General features: G+C 41.8%; 1 protein-coding gene across 1 annotated transcript in view; it reads right to left on the bottom strand.

The window, feature by feature from the left end:
- Positions 1-236: 236 nt before the first annotated feature.
- Positions 237-25,539, bottom strand: part of oxct1a (3-oxoacid CoA transferase 1a) — a 239,173-nt gene continuing 213,870 nt past the window's right edge. The window contains exons 16-17 of the mRNA XM_034170540.1: positions 1,120-1,221; positions 237-1,015 (exon numbers count right to left, since the gene is read on the bottom strand). Of these exons, the coding sequence (XP_034026431.1) occupies positions 980-1,015; positions 1,120-1,221 (138 nt within the window). The 3' untranslated portion in view covers positions 237-979. The remainder of the gene's footprint in view (positions 1,016-1,119; positions 1,222-25,539) is intronic.

The following is a 25,539-nucleotide window of genomic DNA, read 5'->3' on the forward strand; positions in this document are numbered from 1 at the left end:
TGATGATCTAGCCTTGTTGATCTTCTTGTACTCACAAGCCCACTGGCTGAATCCTGTGGTTCAGTAATAGCCCGCAGGTAACAGCACAGCCTCTCTATTCGAGTGGGGAAAATCACATAAAGAAAGTCAAAGCAGGTCCATCATCCCAGTGTACAGTTCAAGGAGCTCTAAACTGTCGCGGTAAAAGCCACTGCTCTTGTCATGAGCTGAAGATCCCATCACACAAGCCAAGAATGGTTATTTCAAGACTTCATTTTTAATCTGGAAAATTTTGAGATCAAGATGACACAATTTCACAGGTCATAGCCAACACAATGCTGCTTGTTCTACTACTTCATTGCATTTCATAAAGGCAAGGGCACAGAAAACACTGAGTGAGAAATGTTAAGGCTTCATGTAATTACACATTTCAGGCAGGCCTTTTAATGTCTCACTACTTGTCCAAATAACAGCAGCCGTCTTACAACTGAAATTAATGGATTGCTTTGTCTGTTAAATGTATAATATACAAACTACAGTTTTGCTAACACAGGGAAGACTTGACCTAGTGAACACATATAAATTATAGGAACACACAATTCCAAATAAATTTGATTTCAAGAGTCATTAATAATCAGCATTTATCTCTCAACTTGTATCTGTTTTTGGAATACTTTAGAGTTTTTTTTGTTGTTGTTCTTTGGAAATACATGGTCATCAGGTCAGTCCACTAAAATAATAATAATAATAATAAAAAAAAAATAAAATGGTCAATGAATATTTGGTACAAAATCTGTTCAATTAATATTAGTAATTACTTGGCTAGTAATCATTTTTTTATTTGTGTTATTACCAGAGAAGTGAACTGTGTGTATTCTTTAGATTTTCTTAACTGTCCATTTCCAGGTTATTAAATCACTATCTGTACTTCACACTGAAACCAAATGGCAAAAAAGTCAAATCAAAAACTCCACAGATTCGCATTTAATGCAAACTCCTCCTAGATCTGCTGCATGGATCGCAGGTTGGGAGAAACCTATAAGAAAGCACAAAAGAGAGAACCCCAACAGCAGCAATTAGAAATGGTGGCAGGTTTCCATTCTGTAGGTCAGAACACAATATCAAATGTTCCCTACTCACCTGAAAATCAGCACCTGTACATGCCTTGATATCCTCAGGAGTTAGCCCCTCCCATATTTCTATCAGAGTAAGGCCTTTTGTCTTATCCACATCAAACACAGCCTGGTGTAAGGAAACAGGACAGGAAAAGAGGGACAGAGAGAAATAAATAATGGGGTGTTTGTAGAGAGATGAAAGTACAGCAGGAGCAGGTGATAAGAGGAAGTGGTAACTATGGTATTTTTAGACCGGCTTGAACTGAGTGATGTGTGGTTTCAGGGTTTACAAACACAGTCCAAGAACCTCATTAATTAAAGATGGCAAGCAACAACATGTAAATCTGTCTTTACCAACAGCTGGAATAAGCAAGAAAGACAGCATGAGCAGTATCTGGACAATCCATGGTCAGAATCAGAAGAATCAGAATCAGAATTCTTTGTCATTGTTCCTCAAGGGCTCAACAAAATTCAAAAGCAGCTCTGAGAAAAAAACAGTGCAACAAATAATGCATAATGCATATAAAAGTTATAAAAAGACATAAAAAATGTGAAGTTATAAAAAGACTATTACAGTAGGGTTGAGGCGTTCAGGGCAACAACAGCTCTTGGAAAGAAGCTGTTTTTCAATCTGTTTGTTTTACTCCTTATTGTTCTAAAACGCCTCCCAGAAGGTAAGAGTTCAAATAGATAGTGACCGGGGTGTGAGGAGCCCCTGACAATGCTGCGGGCTCTCCTGAGACAGCGGGTATGGTGAATCTCCTCCAGAGATGGGAGAGTGCAGCCAATCAGTCTCTAGGCGGTGTTAATGAGCACAGACTCCACAGAGCAGCGATAGAAGGACAGCAGAAGCTCAGATCTCAAATTATTCTTCCTGAGAGGCCTCAGGAAGTAGAGTCTCTGCTGCGCCTACTTCAGGATCGCTGTGGAGTTAATAGTCCACATCAGATCCTCGCTGATGTAGGTGCCCAGGAACCTGAAGTCTTGCACCATCTCCACCCTATCCCCATTGATGGTGATGGGCTGAATGTCTGGTTTACACTTCCTAAAGTCAACGATAAGCTCCTTTGACTTGGAGGTGTTCAGGGTAAGATTATTATCCGTACACCAGACAGACAGATGCTCCACCTCCACCCTGTAGGCAGTCTCATCTACTTTTGAGATGAGCCCCACCATCGTGGTGTCGTCCGTAAACTTAATGATGGTGTTGCTCGGGTGGGTGGGGATGCAGTCATGGGTGTAGAGGGTGTAGAGCAGGGGGCTCAGCACACAGCCCTGAAGAGAGCCGATGCTGGTCCTCAGTGAAGGCTAGTGTGCCATAGATTGCATAATGCAAATGTATTTAAGCCATCTAACACTGCATTTTTATTTTTTGCATCAGGAATTGTGAGCACAAAGTAGGTGGCTGTTCACAAAGGGGTGGGACCTACTAATGTAATCAGAGCTGGCATAATGTGAAACAGACATCAGTGTTCCCTGACATTCCCTTTAAGACACACAAAGGTTTTCTGGCAAGGACAAGATCCTGTGCAAACTGTGTCCTTGCCAGGAAACCTTTGGGGAAACTCAAAGGTAAGATGTTGTCTGGCGAGGACACAATTCTATGCAAACAAAGTGTCCTTGCCAGAAAACGTCTTACTTCTCTGAACTGCGATGAGCCTAGGGATGGGTATTGATAGGATTTTGTCGATATTGATACCATTATCGATTCCGCTTATTGATTCGATTCCTTACAAATTCCCTTACTGATACCTCTTGTGAATTTTCTGTGTACTAAAAGTAGGCTTTACAGGTTTTCTATGTCAACAACATTTTATTGAGTCTTAAAGTAAATAAATATGAAATTGGTCACTGAATCCTTAAACTCTGGACATAAATAAACTCTACATGGTGGATCCTTGATCTCTGAACATAAATAGAAATAAACAAAATCTGTAGTTTTTGTCAAAAGCATTTCCTTTCAGACATTATTGCCATGAATGTCTTTCCATACCTCTGAGCTGAGCTCTTGCAGCTGGCTGTGCTGCACGTCAGGATGTCATTCATAAAGAATGCAGGACGTCTCATTTTGGGAGGAAAAAAGGTTTTAGTTGATTGTACTTTATTGTCTGTATTACAGCGTTTGGAAAGAGGTGTCATTTTATTTAAAGCGACAATTCGCTTTGAAGTTATTAATTCTGACTGGACTGTTTGGAGCTGTGCCAACGGAACGGAGAACGATTCAAATTTTTTGACTGCAACAAGACAAGAGCCCCAGTTAGTGACTTTTATCCACACAAAAGTGACTCACGATTAACATATTATAATGGCTTTGAGAGGGGTTAAGAAGTGGACTTGCCACTTCTGAAGAGTTGCTGTTGTTGTTGCTATTATTATTATTGCTGTAAAAATACTACAGGACTGTCTGAATGATGTACAAGTCTGGATGAGAGCTAATTTTCTGAATCTTAATAAAAATAAAAATGAGATTTTAGTGTTTGGGCAAAGCAACCCTCTACAAGGACAAGACAGTGTTATTGGTCCTCTGTGCACTTTTTTGCTGCCCTTTTGTAAAATATCTAGGAGTGATAGTTGACCCATTGTTCAGATTTGATAAGCACATCAGCTCTGTCATCAGGGCCAGCTTTTTTCAGCTGAGGACTCTTTCCAAGATTAAATCTTATTTTACTCAAGTTGATTTTGAAAGAGCTATCCATGCATTTATAACATCACGTCTGGATTATTGTAATGCTCTCTACGTTGGGCTGGACCAGCACTCCCTACAGCGCCTGCAGAGTGTACAGAATGCTGCAGCCCGCCTTTTGACTAAAACAAAGAAACATGAGCACATCACCCCTGTGCTCTGCACCTTACACTGGCTGCCTGTCGGCTTTCATGTTAAATATAAAGTTTTGCTGATTGTTTTTAAGTGTCTGCACTGTATAGGCCCAATGTATCTGAGTGAGCTCTTGCAGTCGTACACTCCACGTAGGGCTCTGAGGTCAGCTGACCAGCTTCTCCTGGCTGTTCCTAAAGCCAGGCTTAAATCCAGAGGTGATAGAGCCTTTTCTGTGGCAGCACCACGACTCTGGAATGATCTTCCACTGACTGTCAGGTCCTCAGAGTCTGTGGGACAGTTTAAGTCCAGACTGAAAACTCATCTCTTCTCCCTGGCTTTCAACACTGGCTAAGTGGTGTATGCTTTGTTCTGCTATTTTGCTCTGTATTTTTAGATTTTTAAATTTACATATTTATTTATTATTATTCTTTTCCTTTGTTAATATTTTACACTTTTGTATTGCTATTATTGTGAAGCACTTTGGTCAGCTGCAGCTGTGTTTTAAATGTGCTATATAAATAAATTTGAATTGAATTGAATATTAATATATAAATAAAAATAAATTTAAAAAATATTACAATTCTTAATACATTTGATTATTTTACGACAACAAACACTGAGCCATTAATTATTATACAGAAAACAAATGCACACAAACGTGCTGAGATGCAAACAGCTAATGTTAACTTTAACACTGAAAACGCGTTAGCATTAGTCCTGTTTTTAAGTTATAAAATACATCTATCAACTGTTTCAGAAGGCCATAACAGGTCGGATTAACATAAAAAGGTAAATATTACTCACAGATATATGCTCTTTTTTGTTTTAGCGGGGAAAAATTAAGATAAATCGAAATAAAACAAAGAACCAACGAGCTAGCGGATCGAAGCACTGCTTCATTGGTTGACGCTTCAAAGTGGAGTCGTGCTGCAGAAGCGGTTGATTACAGAACCGCTGCAAATGAGCATTTTCCCGACAAACACCCTCAAAAACAACGGCCGCTCTGAAGGACCGATAAGGGATTCGTTAAGCAAAAAGACTATTGATATTGGTGGATCAAATCATTTCTTAACGATACCCGAAAAGAACCGGTTCTTGATACCCAACCGTAGATGACACTACTCAGCACATCCGCAGCTATGTGTGAAACTTCTTTCTCAGTATTGCAGAATATCTTCACTGAATACTCATACATAATGCACCTAATGCATCTAATCTACAGTAACTAAAGTTACGTCTCCCCCCAATCTCCAATTCTTTCTTTGTAAACTCTCATTATTGATTTTTGCTTTGAAATCAGTTCCAGGGTATTGTACACACAACATGAACCCATGAATCTCAAGATTGCACCGTGGAAGTAGCAGGGAGAAGAAAAAAAAAAAAAAAAACGTCCACTGGACTTTAGACCTGGTTTTTATCGGTCTGTAATGTAAGTGTGCTCCACTATCACACATGCAGGGGCATTGCGGTTAACCACACCTAATGAACACAAGTGGACTTGCAATTTAAAGGACATGACGCAGAGAAATCATAACAATTTAGACTTAGGCTAATAGTGACAGTCCGATGATACACTGGGATTACTTTGTGCACTTCCGTTACTGGTCTCAAAGTATACACCATTCACAACAAACAGCTATTTTCTGGAGTGTTTCTGACAGCGTTTACATAGATTTGAGGAAACGTCTCAGCATGCTGTTGAATCAAAGTAGCCGCTAATATGAAGAATGGAGCTGCAGATTAACGGCAAAGTTTACATAAGTTTGATGTCGTGTTATGATGACTCGCTTATAAGTGATAACTGTTCATTTAGATGCAGTCACGGAAAAAGCAGCAACTGCTCTCCACTGTGAGAAGACTTGGTGCAGTGCACATGAACATGCACCATCATAGTGCACATCATGAACGCAGCTCATTAAAAACAGTCTCTGCTAGAGGCTCAGCTTTGTGCACGTTTATAGGTCAAGGTCCATTTATTGTCATTCCAACATGTATGCAAAATATATGCAAATCAAAGATATAATAAGTTAACATAACTTAAAAAGTTAAATCTAAAGTAAGTTAAACAGAAGAGCCAGTGTGGTGAACTGCAAAAAGTGAATTGTGACCATACTGCACTCAGTCCTGTTTAGCAGTGTTGTATTAGATGTTTGACGTCTTGTTCATCAGTCTGATAGCTTGCGGAAAGAAGCTCGACCGCAGACGGGAGGTTCTGGCCTTGATGCTGCGTGGCCTTTTCCCTGAGGGCAGAGGAACACACACAGTCCATGGACGGGGTGACAGGGGTCCTTCATAATACTGGAGGCCCTGCTCCTGCAGTGGCTGATATAGTAAATGTCACTGACAGAAGGAAGGTTACGCCGATGATCTTCTGTGTAGCTTTCACCACGCGCTGCAGAGCCTTCCTGTTCACTGCAGAGCAGTGACCGTACCACACGGTGATGGACTGGGTCAGGACGCTCTCCACCACATGTGTAGAAGGAGACACGAGCAGGGGGGCAAGTCTAGCATATTTCAGCTTCCTCGGAAAGTAAAGGGGATGCTGGGCCTTTTTCAGAAAATGAGCTGTGTTGTTTTACCACAGGGGTAGGCAACCTGTTCCAGAAAGAGCCATGAGGGTGCAGGTTTTCTTTGCAGCCACTGACTCCATCAGGTGATTTCACTGATTAACTGATTCCATCTGCTCAAAGTGATATTAATCAGTAAAATCACCTGGTGGAGTCAGTGGCTGCAAAGAAAACCTGCACCCTCATGGCTCTTTCTGGAACAGGTTGCCTACCCCTGTTTTACCAGGTGAGGATGTTAGTAATGTGCAGACCCAGGTACTTGAAACTGTTGACCACCTGTACAGCTGTGCCTGTGATATGTGTGTGTGTGTGTGTGGGGGGGAGGAGTGGTTACTCCTCCTGAAGTCCTCATATCATTGTAAAGTCAGTTTTAAGCAGAAATGAGGTGACAATTGGTGAATCGCTGTTGATGCTCTGAAATGATGCATGCACAGTGATGGCAGGGGGTACACATTTTTAGCGGGGACCTTTTGGTCTGTGACACCGGTAGTCTGGCTCATCATTGTGGGAGATTAGTCTTACCACGGCCATATCGTCTGCAAATGTGACAATATGACAGGTGGGATATTTGGCCAAGCAGTCATAAACAGCAGGGGGCTCAGGACACATCCCTGAGGGGACCCGGTGTTAAGGATGGTGGATGAAGATGTCATCGATATAACTGTGAAAAATTTAAGGAATACATCTGTGTGATTAGGCAGCCAGAAAAACAGTGGAGAGTTCCGCATGCACATTTATGGCTGTAGCTATAATGGGGTTACAACAGCGTGCAGCTCCGGTACAGAACTCAGACTCCACACACATCAAGATCCAAAATCAAAGAGACTCTCTCAAAGTAAAATGAAATGAACGAAGCCTACCGGCTCCACTGAGAACAAAATACAAAAGGAAAAACTGAACAGGCCACTGATCCACTTGTAGAATGATTTCCAAGATTTAATATGTAAAGTCCACACCATCAAAGAAGTCATCACGCACGGATCATGTGCAATTGCCAGCCGCAGAATAATGCCCAGGTTTGTACCATCAAAGAGGTCCCGTCTGGCACCAACACACACGAATGGCGCACAATCGCCAGCCAGAGAACCATGTCCAGATCCATGCTGTCCTTCCATGGTTCCACTGTGTTTAATCCGACCTCTGTGTGCAGTGGCTGACCACGGCCACCAGCATGAGACGTTTTTTTCATTGTGGTCCTGATTTAGAAGAAGAAGATGAAAAAGGATAATCCCAGTTGGTGTGGACAGGCGTGTTCAGCCCACTGACCATGAGCCATGGCTGCTGGACTCTCCCAGCCACTTACAAAAGTGACTCTCTCCGATCATCTCCGGTATTTTGGCATGCTCCCACGGCAGCTCTGCGATCAGCTCCTCACCCAGTTCTCTCACCATTCTGGCACATTAGATAGAAAGTCCATTATCTCCTGAATATAAAGCTTTCTGACTTTTCCCAATGTAAGAAATACATCTGCATATTCAGGCAGCCTGTAAAAACAACACTGTGAAAGAGCATCCTGCGACACAGACAGCTGCATAAAAATACGTTAGGATCTAAAATCCGTCAGACTCTGAAAAAAATTAAGAGTTTTGGGGTGAAGTGTGTTGTCTCCTCTCTGTACATCGTATGTAAATACGAGCCATCATTTTCAAATGAAAGCTCAGAAGCTTCGTTATCGGACGTAGCGGTGTTTGTTTCACTTTGTCTGTCAGCCATCGAGATGATTCTGCGTTTGCTAAAATGTACAGTAGTGTTCAGAATAATAGTAGTGCTATGTGACTAAAAAGATTAATCCAGGTTTTGAGTATATTTCTTATTGTTACATGGGAAACAAGGTACCAGTAGATTCAGTCGATTCTCACAAATCCAACAAGACCAAGCATTCATGATATGCACACTCTTAATGCTATGAAATTGGGCTATTAGTAAAATAAAGTAGAAAAGGGGGTGTTCACAATAATAGTAGCATCTGCTGTTGACGCTACAAACTCAAAACTATTATGTTCAAACTGCTTTTTTAGCAATCCTGTGAATCACTAAACTAGTATTTAGTTGTATAACCACAGTTTTTCATGATTTCTTCACATCTGCGAGGCATTAATTTTGTTGGTTTGGAGCCAAGATTTTGCTCATTTACTAGTGTGCTTGGGGTCATTTTCTTGTTGAAACACCCATTTCAAGGGCCTGTCCTCTTCAGCATAAGGCAACATGACCTCTTCAAGTATTTTGACATATCCAAACTGATCCATGATACCTGGTATGTGATATATAGGCCCAACACCATAGTAGGAGAAACATGCCCATATCATGATGCTTGCATCACCATGCTTCACTGTCTTCGCTGTGAACTGTGGATTGAATTCAGAGTTTGGGGGTCGTCTGTGGCCCTTGGACCCAAAAAGAACAATTTTACTCTCATCAGTCCACAAAATATTCCTCCATTTCTCTTTAGGCCAGTTGATGTATTCTTTGGCAAATTGTAACCTCTTCTGCACATGTCTTTTATTTAACAGAGGGACTTTGCGGGGGATTCTTGCAAATAAATTAGCTTCACACGGGTGTCTTCTAACTGTCACAGCACTTACAGGTAACTCCAGACTGTCTTTGATCATCCTGGAGCTGATCAATGGGTGAGCCTTTGCCATTCTGGTTATTCTTCTATCCATTTTGATGGTTGTTTTCCGTTTTCTTCCACATATCTGTTTTTTTGTCCATTTTACAGCATTGGAGATCATTGTAGATGAACAACCTATAATTTTTTGCACCTGCGTATAATTTTTCCCCTCTCCAATCAACTTTTTAATCAAACTACGCTGTTCTTCTGAACAATGTCTTGATGGTCCCATTTTCCTCAGGCTGTCAAAGAGAAAAGCATGTTCAACAGGTGCTGGCTTCATCCTTAAATAGGGGACAACTGATTCACACCTGTTTGTTCCACAAAATTGACAAACTCACAGACTGAATGCCACACTACTATTATTGTGAACACCCCTTTTATGCTGTTTTTTTTTTTGTTTTTTTTACTAATAGCCCAATTTCATAGCCTTAAGAGTGTGCATATCATGAATGCTTGGTCTTGTTGGATTTGTGAGAATCTACTGAATCTATTGGTACCTTGTTTCCCATGTAACAATAGGAAATATACTCAAAACCTGGATTAATCTTTTTAGTTACATAGCACTACTATTATTCTGAACACTACTGTATGTCATATGCCGAGAAATGCAGAGTAAGACGTTTTCTGGAAATGCACCTGCTGACTCACCGAGCAAGAGAGATAATTAGCAATAAAATACATCAGTGACCACTAATTATTGCTGCATGTGCATGGACAGACTTACAATCATGAATACTTTGATGTTGTGTTGATAACTGGGACGTTAAATAACATGCAACATGTCCTTTAAAGAAGGTGGGTGCATCAGTTGTACAATACAAATATGTGTGCAGCGGTGTCTGCTGCTTTAGGTCAGGTGAAAGAACTATCCTATCTATCCAGAATCACACAGACGTCTGATCATCACGCCAAGAACTATGCTTGCTGATCCTCCTTTCATCCAGCTACTTCCACTTGTCCTGTTAAAAGAAAAGCGGTGACAGATGGGGCACACCCTGGACACACCACAGGTCAACCACAAGGTAACTCTGCACTCTCACTTTCAATCTGGTCAGTTTCAAAAAACTGTTTAATATGCTGCTTTCAAAAGAAACTGAAATTAAAAAAAAGACAGCATGGTGGAAAATAATGTGCCACCTATAACAGTAAACAGTGCAGCGGTGAAAAACGACTGTTTTAACCTGAAGGCAAAGGCAGAAAAAGAAACCCTGGTACATAAAAGAAACATCAGTAGCACAGTAGGACGACAGCATTATCTGTAAGTGACACAGAAGTGTCACCCAGTGATGGCAAATAATGGCCAATTATCGGTGTGAAGCCCAGAAAAGCAGCATACCTGGTAGTGCTGCTGACAGCCAAACTATGCTGGCATGGCTAAAAATAGCATTGGGAGTTTGTGTCTCTAATTTGGGAATATTTTCACTGGTGATTAAACACACTACGGCTCGATGTTTGTGTACACAGGCAGAAGTAAATCTAAATATATGCACACAAATAATCTGCACTTGAAGTGCACAAATAAAACTCTGAGTAGCACACAGATGACAGAAGATGTCCCTCGAGATATTAACATGAGATCAACTACTGTAAATGGTTCATGTTCTTCAGGCCTGAGGAAGGTGAAAGCTATGTACTTGTAGAAATAATGGGAAACAACATTTGTCTTTCAAAAAACTACACAACAGACTGTTTCTGAATCATAACATCAACAAAGTAAATCAATGTTAATTACAAATTCTTGGAGAATGTCCTCAGGGAACAGAGCTAGTATTACCTCTTTAAATACAACATCCATGAACTGGGAAGAAAAAGCAGCAAAAACCTTTTCAGTCTGAGTAATTTTATGTATACAACATCAGAGATTTACTCTGAGCAGATGGTGAATCGGTGGGGAGAGCAGCAGCAGCCACCTTCGCCCCAAAGGCCATCCAGGTCGACAGCCCACCTCAGACGTGGTGAGGTCAAGGCGCTGTGGAGCTGCCGGCCAGAGCCGTTGTTGAAAAGCAACACAGATGTTTAATCTGTCCCTTTTTCTGATGGTAGCTTTTTCAAAAACTCCTTTTTCCTCTGCGACAAACATTTGTTGCTGATATTTCCTCTGCATTGAGTTCGCATTTGCTACTAATGCAACTATTTTTCCTTCTTCTTCTGTTTTGTTTATTGGGTTTTGGCAGCAAGGTAAAGCATTAATACCACCGACTACAGACAGGAAAATCCTCAGTTGGAGTAGTCTGCAAAAAGATCCCTGGCCACCTTGAGGAGAACTATGACATAGACTCTGGTCTGACGTGATGGGTGCATGAAATTCTCTGGTACGCACTGGGCAAGAAGAGTCTGACTGACAGGCCAACAGGGCAGTGATTTGATGCAGCCTATACAAGATGGTTGGATAAGCTTTTAACAGCCCTGCAGCTTCCACATGTAATGTTTATTTTTTTCTTTTTCATGTCAAAGCATTTACATAAGTAATTGGTTGCGATCAGGTTGCTATCATCCTACTATGCCACTGATATTTTCTAAAGAGGACTTCAAGTAATATACCCCCCAAAAAAAAGCTTCAGAAAAGAGCTACTATACCTTTAAAATTAGGTCAGATAGTGTTGGTGCAGTTCTATTGTGAGGCAGCAGAAAGTTACTGCACCACAAACCAATAAAAATCAAATCAAATCAATTTTATTTATATAGTGCCAAATCACAACAAACAGTTGCCCCAAGGCGCTTTATATTGTAAGGCAAAAGCCATACAATAATTACAGAAAAACCCCAACGGTCAAAACGACCCCCTGTGAGCAAGCACTTGGCGACAGTGGGAAGGAAAAACTCCCTTTTAACAGGAAGAAACCTCCAGCAGAACCAGGCTCAGGGAGGGGCAGTCTTCTGCTGGGACTGGTTGGGGCTGAGGGGAGAGAATCAGGAAAAAGACATGCTGTGGAAGACAGCAGAGATCAATCACTAATGATTAAATGCAGAGTGGTGCATACAGAGCAAAAAGAGAAAGAAACACTCAGTGCATCATGGGAACCCCCCAGCAGTCTAAGTCTATAGCAGCATAACTAAGAGATGGTTCAGGGTCAGCTGTAGCTCAGGTGAGCTACAGTGCCACAGTCACTGTAGCTCACCTGGATGATATAAGATATTACAATTTCACCTAGAAAAGTGTGCATGACCAAACTCCAAAGGTTGTATCAAGGTCAAAATTAAAACATAGCTGCAAGTGACAATTGACAGGGGTCCAAGCCCAGTTCAAGCATTTTGACAAGGTGGTAGTAATCAATCAATCAATCAATTTTTTTTATATAGCGCCAAATCACAACAAACAGTTGCCCCAAGGCGCTTTATATTGTAAGGCAAGGCCATACAATAATGATGTAAAACCCCAACGGTCAAAACGACCCCCTGTGAGCAAGCACTTGGCTACAGTGGGAAGGAAAAACTCCCTTTTAACAGGAAGAAACCTCCAGCAGAACCAGGCTCAGGGAGGGGCAGTCTTCTGCTGGGACTGGTTGGGGCTGAGGGAGAGAACCAGGAAAAAGACATGCTGTGGAGGGGAGCAGAGATCGATCACTAATGATTAAATGCAGAGTGGTGCATACAGAGCAAAAAGAGAAAGAAACAGTGCATCATGGGAACCCCCCAGCAGTCTACGTCTATAGCAGCATAACTAAGGGATGGTTCAGGGTTACCTGATCCAGCCCTAACTATAAGCTTTAGCAAAAAGGAAAGTTTTAAGCCTAATCTTAAAAGTAGAGAGGGTGTCTGTCTCCCTGATCTGAATTGGGAGCTGGTTCCACAGGAGAGGAGCCTGAAAGCTGAAGGCTCTGCCTCCCATTCTACTCTTACAAACCCTAGGAACTACAAGTAAGCCTGCAGTCTGAGAGCGAAGCGCTCTATTGGGGTGATATGGTACTACGAGGTCCCTAAGATAAGATGGGACCTGATTATTCAAAACCTTATAAGTAAGAAGAAGAATTTTAAATTCTATTCTAGAATTAACAGGAAGCCAATGAAGAGAGGCCAATATGGGTGAGATATGCTCTCTCCTTCTAGTCCCCGTCAGTACTCTAGCTGCAGCATTTTGAATTAACTGAAGGCTTTTTAGGGAACTTTTAGGACAACCTGATAATAATGAATTACAATAGTCCAGCCTAGAGGAAATAAATGCATGAATTAGTTTTTCAGCATCACTCTGAGACAAGACCTTTCTGATTTTAGAGATATTGCGTAAATGCAAAAAAGCAGTCCTACATATTTGTTTAATATGCGCTTTGAATGACATATCCTGATCAAAATGACTCCAACATTTCTCACAGTATTACTAGAGGTCAGGGTAATGCCATCCAGAGTAAGGATCTGGTTAGACACCATGTTTCTAAGATTTGTGGGGCCAAGTACAATAACTTCAGTTTTATCTGAGTTTAAAAGCAGGAAATTAGAGGTCATCCATGTCTTTATGTCTGTAAGACAATCCTGCAGTTTAGCTAATTGGTGTGTGTCCTCTGGCTTCATGGATAGATAAAGCTGGGTATCATCTGCGTAACAATGAAAATTTAAGCAATACCGTCTAATAATACTGCCTAAGGGAAGCATATATAAAGTGAATAAAATTGGTCCTAGCACAGAACCTTGTGGAACTCCATAATTAACTTTAGTCTGTGAAGAAGATTCCCCATTTACATGAACAAATTGTAATCTAGTAGACAAATATGATTCAAACCACCGCAGCGCAGTGCCTTTAATACCTATGGCATGCTCTAATCTCTGTAATAAAATTTTATGGTCAACAGTATCAAAAGCAGCACTGAGGTCTAACAGAACAAGCACAGAGATGAGTCCACTGTCCGAGGCCATAAGAAGATCATTTGTAACCTTCACTAATGCTGTTTCTGTACTATGATGAATTCTAAAACCTGACTGAAACTCTTCAAATAGACCATTCCTCTGCAGATGATCAGTTAGCTGTTTTACAACTACCCTTTCAAGAATTTTGAGAGAAAAGGAAGGTTGGAGATTGGCCTATAATTAGCTAAGATAGCTGGGTCAAGTGATGGCTTTTTAAGTAATGGTTTAATTACTGCCACCTTAAAAGCCTGTGGTACATAGCCAACTAACAAAGATAGATTGATCATATTTAAGATCGAAGCATTAAATAATGGTAGGGTTTCCTTGAGCAGCCTGGTAGGAATGGGGTCTAATAAACATGTTGATGGTTTGGATGAAGTAACTAATGAAAATAACTCAGACAGAACAATCGGAGAGAAAGAGTCTAACCAAATACCGGCATCACTGAAAGCAGCCAAAGATAACGATACGTCTTTGGGATGGTTATGAGTAATTTTTTCTCTAATAGTTAAAATTTTGTTAGCAAAGAAAGTCATGAAGTCATTACTAGTTAAAGTTAATGGAATACTCAGCTCAATAGAGCTCTGACTCTTTGTCAGCCTGGCTACAGTGCTGAAAAGAAACCTGGGGTTGTTCTTATTTTCTTCAATTAGTGATGAGTAGAAAGATGTCCTAGCTTTACGGAGGGCTTTTTTATAGAGCAACAGACTCTTTTTCCAGGCTAAGTGAAGATCTTCTAAATTAGTGAGACGCCATTTCCTCTCCAACTTACGGGTTATCTGCTTTAAGCTACGAGTTTGAGAGTTATACCACGGAGTCAGACACTTCTGATTTAAAGCTCTCTTTTTCAGAGGAGCTACAGCATCCAAAGTTGTCTTCAATGAGGATGTAAAACTATTGACGAGATACTCTATCTCCCTTACAGAGTTTAGGTAGCTACTCTGCACTGTGTTGTTATATGGCATTAGAGAACATAAAGAAGGAATCATATCCTTAAACCTAGTTACAGCGCTTTCTGAAAGACTTCTAGTGTAATGAAACTTATTCCCTACTGCTGGGTAGTCCATCAGAGTAAATGTAAATGTTATTAAGAAATGATCAGCCAGAAGGGAGTTTTCAGGGAATACTGTTAAGTCTTCTATTTCCATACCATAAGTCAGAACAAGATCTAAGATATGATTAAAGTGGTGGGTGGACTCATTTACTTTTTGAGCAAAGCCAATAGAGTCTAATAATAGATTAAATGCAGTGTTGAGGCTGTCATTCTCAGCATCTGTGTGGATGTTAAAATCGCCCACTATAATTATCTTATCTGAGCTAAGCACTAAGTCAGACAAAAGGTCTGAAAATTCACAGAGAAACTCACAGTAACGACCAGGTGGACGATAGATAATAACAAATAAAACTGGTTTTTGGGACTTCCAATTTGGATGGACAAGACTAAGAGACAAGCTTTCAAATGAATTAAAGCTCTGTCTGGGTTTTTGATTAATTAATAAGGTGGAATGGAAGATTGCTGCTAATCCACCGCCCCGGCCCGTGCTACGAGCATTCTGACAGTTAGTGTGACTCGGGGGTGTTGACTCATTTAAACTAACATATTCATCCTGCTGTAACCAGGTTTCTGTTAGGCAGAATAAATCAATATGTTGATCAATTATTATATCATTTACCAACAGGGACTTAGAAGAGAGAGACCTAATGTTTAATAGACCACATTTAACTGTTTTAGTCTGTGGTGCAGTTGAAGGTGCTATATTATTTTTTCTTTTTGAATTTTTATGCTTAAATAGATTTTTGCTGGTTATTGGTAGTCTGGGAGCAGGCACCGTCTCTACGGGGATGGGGTAATGAGGGGATGGCAGGGGGAGAGAAGCTGCAGAGAGGTGTGTAAGACTACAACTCTGCTTCCTGGTCCCAACCCTGGATAGTCACGGTTTGGAGGATTTAAGAAAATTGGCCAGATTTCTAGAAATGAGAGCTGCTCCATCCAAAGTGGGATGGATGCCGTCTCTCCTAACAAGACCAGGTTTTCCCCAGAAGCTTTGCCAATTATCTATGAAGCCCACCTCATTTTTTGGACACCACTCAGACAGCCAGCAATTCAAGGAGAACATGCGGCTAAACATGTCACTCCCGGTCTGATTGGGGAGGGGCCCAGAGAAAACTACGGAGTCCGACATTGTTTTTGCAAAGTTACACACCGATTTAATGTTAATTTTAGTGACCTCCGATTGGCGTAACCGGGTGTCATTACTGCCGACGTGAATTACAATCTTACCAAATTTACGCTTAGCCTTAGCCAGCAGTTTCAAATTTCCTTCAATGTCGCCTGCTCTGGCCCCCGGAAGACAATTGACTATGGTTGCTGGTGTCGCTAACTTCACATTTCTCAAAACAGAGTCGCCAATAACCAGAGTTTGATCCTCGGCGGGTGTGTCGTCGAGTGGGGAAAAACGGTTAGAAATGTGAACGGGTTGGCGGTGTACACGGGGCTTCTGTTTAGGGCTACGCTTCCTCCTCACAGTCACCCAGTCAGCCTGCTTTCCCGGCTGCTCGGGATCTGCCAGGGGGGAACTAACGGCAACTAAGCTACCTTGGTCCGCACCGACTACAGGGGCCTGGCTAGCTGTAGAATTTTCCACGGTGCGGAGCCGAGTCTCCAATTCGCCCAGCCTGGCCTCCAAAGCTACGAATAAGCTACACTTATTACAAGTACCATTACTGCTAAAGGAGGCCGAGGAATAACTAAACATTTCACACCCAGAGCAGAAAAGTGCGGGAGAGACAGGAGAAGCCGCCATGCTAAATCGGCTAAGAGCTAGTAGCTACGCTAAGCTAGCGGATTCCTAAAAACACGCAAAGTGAATAATGTGTAAATAATTTAGAGGTGATTCAGCAGAAGGAGTGCTTTAGTTAAGGCACGTAAAGATTACACTGGGAAACAAATCGTAATCTAGATAACTAGATCAATCTAACTGCGCAGATTAAACAGCTAACAGATACAGAAAAACACCGCTGTGCTCCGGAACAGGAAGTGATACAATACCGCAGTGAGAGCCAACCACCAGTAGAGGCAATTTGGCTGTGGCAAATCTCCCCCTGACCCCCAGATGAACCTATCTGTGCATTTTAAAAAAATCACGAGTAGTGTGCCTTGGGGAAGCTATGTGACAAGTTTAATTCCCATCACACTTACAATGTCTGATGAAAACAGGTATTAGTGAAGAGTATAGGGATAAAGCAAAATGGCCAAGAACCACAATTCTAAGATGTAGGGTTCAGTTGTTATTGCCAAAAGTCTACTGTAGTGCTTTTACTGCCCCCATAAGGTCACATAACATATCAATTTTTGTAGAATGCCAAACTGATCATATCCCCCAAGTTTGACTTCAAAAGAATAATTCCTTCATTAGCTAAACCACATTTAGTGAATTAGGCCACACCCACTCATCTTTGGCAGCCAATAGCAGCACAATAAAAAGAAAGATCAAAGGTCCATGTGCTAACACTTGCGCGGCTTGGTCCAGACATGGTATGTGCCAAATTTTATGAAGACTGAACAACAATTGTGGGAGGAGTAGCGGGAAAACCCCACTTTTACACAACTATTCAAAATAGCGGGAAATGTTCCAGGCAAAAGTGGGCGTGGCCAGTATTGTTAACTGAAGGGTACTCAAAAGAATTTATATGTCCAAAATGTTTTATTCTTTGTGTTATGGTTCAGGAGTAATGAGCCAAAAGGTAAATAAATGTGGTTATTACAGCACCAACATGTGGTTTGAAAGTGCACACTTTTTTCCATGAGTAGTGGGTGCCTTGGGGAAGATCAAATCAAATCAATTGTATTTATATAGCGCCAAATTACAACAAACAGTCGCCCCAAGGCGCTTTATATTGTAAGGCAAAAGCCATACAATAATTACAGAAAAACCCCAACGGTCAAAACGACCCCCTATGAGCAAGCACTTGGCGACAGTGGGAAGGAAAACTCCCTTTTAACAGGAACAAACCTCCAGCAGAACCAGGCTCAGGGTGGGGCAGTCTTCTGCTGGGACTGGTTGGGGCTGAGGGGAGAGAATCAGGAAAAAGATATGCTGTGGAAGAGAGCAGAGATCAGTCACCAATGATTAAAAGCAGAGTGGTGCATACAGAGCAAAAAGAGGTGAATAAAAAGAAACACTGGGTGCATCATGGGAAACCCCCCCAGCAGTCTAAGTCTATAGCAGCATAACTAAGGGATGGTTCAGGGTCACCTGATCCAGCCCTAACTATAAGCTTTAGCAAAAAGGAAAGTTTTAAGCCTAATCTTAAAAGTAGAGAGGGTGTCTGTCTCCCTGATCTGAATTGGGAGCTGGTTCCACAGGAGAGGAACATGAAAGCTGAAGGCTCTGCCTCCCATTCTACTCTTACAAACACTAGGAACTACTAGTAAGCCTGCAGTCTAAGAAGAATTTTAAATTCTATTCTGGAATTAACAGGGAGCCAATGAAGAGAAGCCAATATGGGTGAAATATGCTCTCTCCTTCTAGTCCCCGTCAGTACTCTAGCTGCAGCATTTTGAATTAACTGAAGGCTTTTCAGGGAACTTTTAGGACAACCTGATAATAATGAATTACAATAGTCCAGCCTAGAAGAAATAAATGCACTTTTCAGCATCACTCTGAGACAAGACCTTTCTAATTTTAGAGATATTGCGCAAATGCAAAAAAGCAGTCCTACATATTTCCTTAATATGCGCATTGAAGGACATATCCTGATCAAAAATGACTCCAAGATTTCTCACAGTATTACTGGAGGTCAGGGTAATGCCATCCAGAGTAAGGATCTGGTTAGACACCATGTTTCTAAGGTTTGTGGGTCCAAGTACAATAACTTCAGTTTTATCTGAATTTAAATGCAGGAAATTAGAGCTCATCCATGTCTTTATGTCTGAAAGACAATCCTGCAGTTTAACTAATTTGTGTGTGTCCTCTGGCTTCATGGATAGATAAAGCTGGGTATCATCTGCGTAACAATTAAAATTTAAGCAATGCTTTCTAATAATACTGCCTAAGGGAAGCATGTATAAAGTGAATAAAATCGATCCTAGCACAGAACCTTGTGGAACTCCATAATTAACCTTCGTCCGTGAAGAAGACTCCCATTTACATGAACAAATTGTAATCTATTAGATAAATATGATTCAAACCACTGCAGCGCAGTGCCTTTAATACCTATGGCATGCTCTAATCTCTGTAATAAAATTTTATGGTCAACAGTATCAAAAGCTGCACTGAGGTCTAACAGGATGAGCACAGAGATGAGTCCACTGTCTGAGGCCATAAGAAGATCATTTGTAACCTTCACTAATGCTGTTTCTGTACTATGATGAATTCTGAAACCTGACTGAAACTCTTCAAATAGACCATTCCTCTGCAGATGATCAGTTAGCTGTTTTACAACTACCCTTTCAAGAATTTTTGAGAGAAAAGGAAGGTTGCAGATTGGCCTATAATTAGTTAAGATAGCTGGGTCAAGTGATGGCTTTTTAAGTAATGGTTTAATTACTGCCACCTTAAAAGCCTGTGGTACATAGCCAACTAATAAAGATAGATTGAGCATATTTAAGATCGAAGTATTAATTAATGGTAGCGCTTCCTTGAGCAGCCTGGTAGGAATGGGGTCTAGTAGACATGTTGATGGTTTGGAGGAAGTGACTAATGACAGTAACTCAGACAGAACAATCGGAGAGAAAGAGTCTAACCAAATACCAGCATTACTGAAAGCAGTTGAACATAAAGATATGTCTTTGGGATGGTTATGAATAATTTTTTCTCTAATAGTTAAAGTTTTATTTGCAAAGAAAGTCATTACTAGTCAAAAAAAGTCATTACTAGTCATTACTAGTTAAAGTTAAAGGAATACTCGGCTCAATAGTGCTCTGACTCTGTCAGCCTGGCTACAGTGCTGAAAAGAAACCTGGGGTTGTTCTTATTTTCTTCAATTAGTGATGAATAGTAAGATGTCCTAGCTTTACGGAGGGCTTTTTTATGGAGCAACAGACTCTTTTTCCAGGCTAAATGAAGATCTTCTAAATTAGTGACATGCCATTTCCTCTCCATCTTACGGGTTATCTGCTTTAAGCTGCGAGTTTGTGGGTTAAACCACGGAGTCAGGCACTTCTGATTTAAGGCTCTCTTTTTCAGAGGAGCTACAGCATCCAAAGTTGTGCTCAATGAGCATGTAAAGCTACTGACAAGATAATCTATCTCACTCACAGAGTTTAGGTAGCTACTCTGCACTGTGTTGGTATACGGCATGTGATATGCACATATGCAAGATATGTGAGAAGATTCATTGCAGTCACACTTATGGCGTTTGAGCAATAAAAGGTTTTTGAAAAGAGGAGTAACAAATCAAAATGGTCACCAAGCCACAAAATGGACATGCCTGGGGCCAATATGGATAGATGTGCGTGAGCACAAGGAACACCAGAAAAAAAAACAATAACAAAGAATCATGATTCTAAAGCCGCGTTCACACCAGGTGCGACTGGAGTGACAGCAGCGACAAGTTTCCATGTAATCCCTGTGGAAAGACGCATTGTGGCGCCAAGCCACGCAACGCGACGGACGTGAATGAAGTGAAGCGAGTGAAGCGATTTTAAGCGATTGGCGCATTTGTGGTGCGATATTGCGCCGCGTCACATCGTGTTGCCCTCCTCAAGTTGAAAAATCTGAACTTTTTCGTCTTGTCGCGTTGCGATGACCAATCAGGCGTGGAGATGTCTGGAGTTTGACTGAGTTGGATGTGAACATGTCCTGTCTCTGGTAGCCAGCCTGTGAGCACGACTTATGTCCCTTTTGTCCTTTATTTCACAATTATGACAGAGTTTGGGGGAAAAGCGAGCATCAGCACTGCAGCAGGGGGAGCGGAGTTTGTTCTTTCTTTCACGTGCGCGCGAACTGTACGTGAAGATTATTTTATTTATTAACTACACAGACGTATAATGAAACAAATGGTGACTGGTTTATAAACACAATTATGACAGAGTTTGGGGGAAGAGCGAGCAGCAGCCCCACAGCAGGGGCAGCAGAGTTTTTTTTTTTTTAATTGTTTACATGTGCGCGCATGAACGGGACAGGAGGTCCTCAAACTGGGTCCTGCAGAGGCAGAAGGACTGCTGAAAGCGGCCGTCATCCAGATGCGGCTCCTGCAGCAAATAATGATACTCCCTGAATTGGGAACATCTCATGATGTTTGTCAGCTTTCCACAACAACTCGCTCCGTGTGATCAAGGTCCGTCATGTTAACTTGACTGACAACAGGAGCCGGCGAGGGGAATGGAAGCTCGTCCTATTTGATGACGCACTGGGGCAGCGAAAGCAGATCGACACACCGGGCGATGGTGGCGCGTCTGTCGCCACTCGACCGATGCGAATTTGTGGCGTCTGGTCGCGCCCAGTGTGAACGCGGCATAAGATGTAAGGTATATTGTGTGTGTGTGTATATATATATATATATACACACACTCAACAAAAATATAAATGCAACACTTTTGGTTTTGCTCCCATTTTGTATGAGATGAACTCAAAGATCTAAAACTTTTTCCTCATACACAATATCACCATTTCCCTCAAATATTGTTCACAAACCAGTCTAAATCTGTGATAGTGAGCACTTCTCCTTTGCTGAGATAATCCATCCCACCTCACAGGTGTGCCATATCAAGATGCTGATTAGACACCATGATTAGTGCACAGGTGTGCCTTAGACTGTCCACAATAAAAGGCCACTCTGAAAGGTGCAGTTTTGTTTTATTGGGGGGGGATACCAGTCAGTATCTGGTGTGACCACCATTTGCCTCATGCAGTGCAACACATCTCCTTCGCATAGAGTTGATCATGTTGTCAATTGTGGCCTGTGGAATGTTGGTCCACTCCTCTTCAATGGCTGTGCGAAGTTGCTGGATATTGGCAGGAACTGGTACACGTTGTTGTATACGCCGGTCCAGAGCATCCCAAACATGCTCAATGGGTGACATGTCCGGTGAGTATGCCGGCCATGCAAGAACTGGGACATTTTCAGCTTCCAAGAATTGTGTACAGATCTTTGCAACATGGGGCAGTGCATTATCCTGCTGCAACATGAGGTGATGTTCTTGGATGTATGGCACAACAATGGGCCTCAGGATCTCGTCACGGTATCTCTGTGCATTCAAAATGCCATCAATAAAATGCACCTGTGTTCTTCGTCTATAACAGACGCCTGCCCATACCATAACCCCACCGCCACCATGGGCCACTCGATCCACAACACTGATATCAGAAAACCGCTCACCCACACGACGCCACACACGCTGTCTGCCATCTGCCCTGGACAGTGTGAACCAGGATTCATCCGTGAAGAGAACACCTCTCCAACATGCCAAACGCCAGCGAATGTGAGCATTTGCCCACTCAAGTCGGTTACAACGACGAACTGGAGTCAGGTCGAGACCCCGATGAGGATGACGAGCATGCAGATGAGTTTCCCTGAGACGGTTTCTGACAGTTTGTGCAGAAATTCTTTGGTTATGCAAACCGATGGTTTCAGCAGCTGTCCGAGTGACTGGTCTCAGACGATCTTGGAGGTGAACATGCTGGATGTGGAGGTCCTGGGCTGGTGTGGTTACACGTGGTCTGCAGTTGTGAGGCTGGTTGGATGTACTGCCAAATTCTCTGAAACGCCTTTGGAGATGGCTTATGGTAGAGAAATGAACATTCAATACACGAGCAACAGCTCTGGTTAACATTCCTGCTGCCAGCATGCCAATTGCACGCTCCCTCAAATCTTGCGACATCTGTGGCATTGTGCTGTGTGATAAAACTGCACCTTTCAGAGTGGCCTTTTATTGTGGACAGTCTAAGGCACACCTGTGCACTAATCATGGTGTCTAATCAGCATCTTGGTATGGCACACCTGTGAGGTGGGATGGATTATCTCAGCAAAGGAGAAGTGCTCACTATCACAGATTTAGACTGGTTTGTGAACAATATTTGAGGGAAATGGTGATATTGTGTATGTGGAAAAAGTTTTAGATCTTTGAGTTCATCTCATACAAAATGGGAGCAAAACCAAAAGTGTTGCGTTTATATTTTTGTTGAGTGTATATATATATATATATATATATATATATATATTGGTGGTGGGCCTTTATCGGCGTTAACGTGCTGCGATAATGTGAGACTCTTATCGGGCGATATAAAAAATATCGCCGTTGATCTATTCTCAAAGTTGGGCTGGGAGCTGGGTCTGTGCCTCGAAGCTTCGTTTAACGTTGTAGTACATATGCCAGGCCTGTGTGTGGTGCTGTAATGTCCCCAGAAAAACAAACAGAAGAAGAAGTAGACCAAGCGCTAATCAAATTAGCACAAAAGCTACAGCTTTCCAACACAACAAACAGGGAAATAAAGCCTTTTAGGAAAAAGGCGGTCCACGCTGATCATCTAAAATAGCTTACTGTCCATTTAAAGCAAAGCAGTGTGTTTGTTTGTTTGTTTGTTTTTTTAAACACAGTTTCGTCCGCTGACCGCTCTACGCGGTGGCTGGCTGCTGCCTCTCTCTGCCCGGTGTGAGGGGCTCAGCACTGCCAGCTCCGTCCCGGCCACAGACAGTTTCTGGAAGAAGTCCACTCTTTCTTCTGGGTGACAGTCATTACTTAGGTAGCACGCATATTCTGAATGAGCCATTTTAATCTAGATTAATCTAGATTAATTTCAAGACTTCAGTGAGACTAATCTAGATTAAAAAAATAATCTATGCCCACCACTAATACATACATATATATATATATATATATACATACATATATATATATATATATATATATATATATATATATATACACACACACACATACACAATCATCTCTTTATCTGCCGTTGAAGACTTCTTGTTTCACTGTCTTGAGTTCAGGATTCTTGTTGGGCCTTCATGGTTACTGTAGCGATCATAGGGAACACAAGGTCCCAACTTCATTTCACCCCAACACTCAATGCCCTAGTGGATCTATTACCCAGGTGTCAAATGCAAATGAAGGGGTTGGATTTTGACACCCCATTTTTAAATATCACACATCACACTTGGGGGGGAGGAATAAAGAATAGCATGAGACATAAAATTGATACATTTATTATTTTGTGAACATAATCTTTGCAAAACCTTGTTAATATATCCATTCTGTATAGGCAGGCATGGATAACAGCATGACATTTTTTTCTTCCAAGCATTTCATTCTGGCATTTAACTGTCAAGGATGTCTGCTGAAGGTATTTAAAATGCAATGTGTCGGTATAATAAGTTTATGAGAGACAGCTTAAATGAATATCACTTGAGAAAAGACAGGTGTGATGTGCAAGAAATTATGTAGATGTGCACACTGTGCAGCACAGTTAAAAAAAATTATAATTTTAGTGACCTCAATCTTATTTATTCACACAATGCAAAAAACAAAACAAAAAACTGACAGGCTAGGCACTGGCGCTGTGCTCCTTTTGGTTCTCTCAGTAGGGACTGACAGGATAAGCTCTGGTAATATGGAGGCAAAGCCTGTCAGGTATCTGAGCTCATTAGACCCAAACACACTGTCAGGGCAGCAGGCAGAAATCTCACTCCAATAAATCAAGACAGATGCAGTGTCACGAGGAACAAGGCCTTATGGATAATACGCACAATGAAGAAATGCGCTTTTAACTCTGACATGTGTCACAAGTGATTTTGCAAAAATTTAAACATTTGTCAAAGTACCAGAAAAGACTAACAAAGGTGATACGGCCGGTGCTATGTATATGGTCACAGTGAGGTCTTCTTCTAAATGTATGAGATCTGAGTTAAGAAAATACAAAGTATTAGCAGCTGGTGAACCAGTTTCTGCAATCTGCAGCACTCCTGTCACCAAACTCACCAAATCACTAGCATGATTAGTGTTTGGTACTCGCTAGGCTCCTGTGTAGGGGGCGTGGCTCAGCACCGTCTGTGAGGTGACAACAGGTGATGCACAGCTGTGGCACGGTGCCAGCGACACGTGCTACTACAGTCAACTGTCCAACCAACAACTTTCTATTAACGTCTGTACTGAGGCGGGAGAGTTAAACATACCACACCATTTGAGATGTGAAAGCAATGCGCTGGAGACAGCAGAAAGCAACCTGGAAAGGTCTACCCAGAGTCCCAGCAGCCAGGCAGGGAGACAGATGTCGCGAGAGAGCGAGAGAGAACGAGAGAGAGAAAGAGAGAGAGAAAAACGCTCCAGGCTCTGCTATTTTTGTGTTAATAAAGAGTGGCGTGTCTCAGTTCACCCGTTTGTATGTGCTGCTTGAAGTGCACTTTTTTCAGCGATTAATCTGGCCGAGAGGCATTTTCAGAAACATCTGCATCCGCTTCATAAAGCAGAAAACTTTACAGATCATTTGTATATCTTTTTTAAACACTGGACACTCTCGCTGTCATGAACAGCTCGTTACGCACAGTTAAAATGCAGCTACAACAAAGCGTGTGACTCCCTATGCCTGTTTCAGTTAACACAATGAGATCACAGCATGAAGCAGCGTGACTCAAGCTCAGCTTCATTCTGTAGTTTCACGT

The sequence above is a fragment of the Thalassophryne amazonica genome, chromosome 5 (genome assembly GCF_902500255.1).
Source record: "Thalassophryne amazonica chromosome 5, fThaAma1.1, whole genome shotgun sequence".
Taxonomy (NCBI): Eukaryota; Metazoa; Chordata; class Actinopteri; order Batrachoidiformes; family Batrachoididae; genus Thalassophryne; species Thalassophryne amazonica.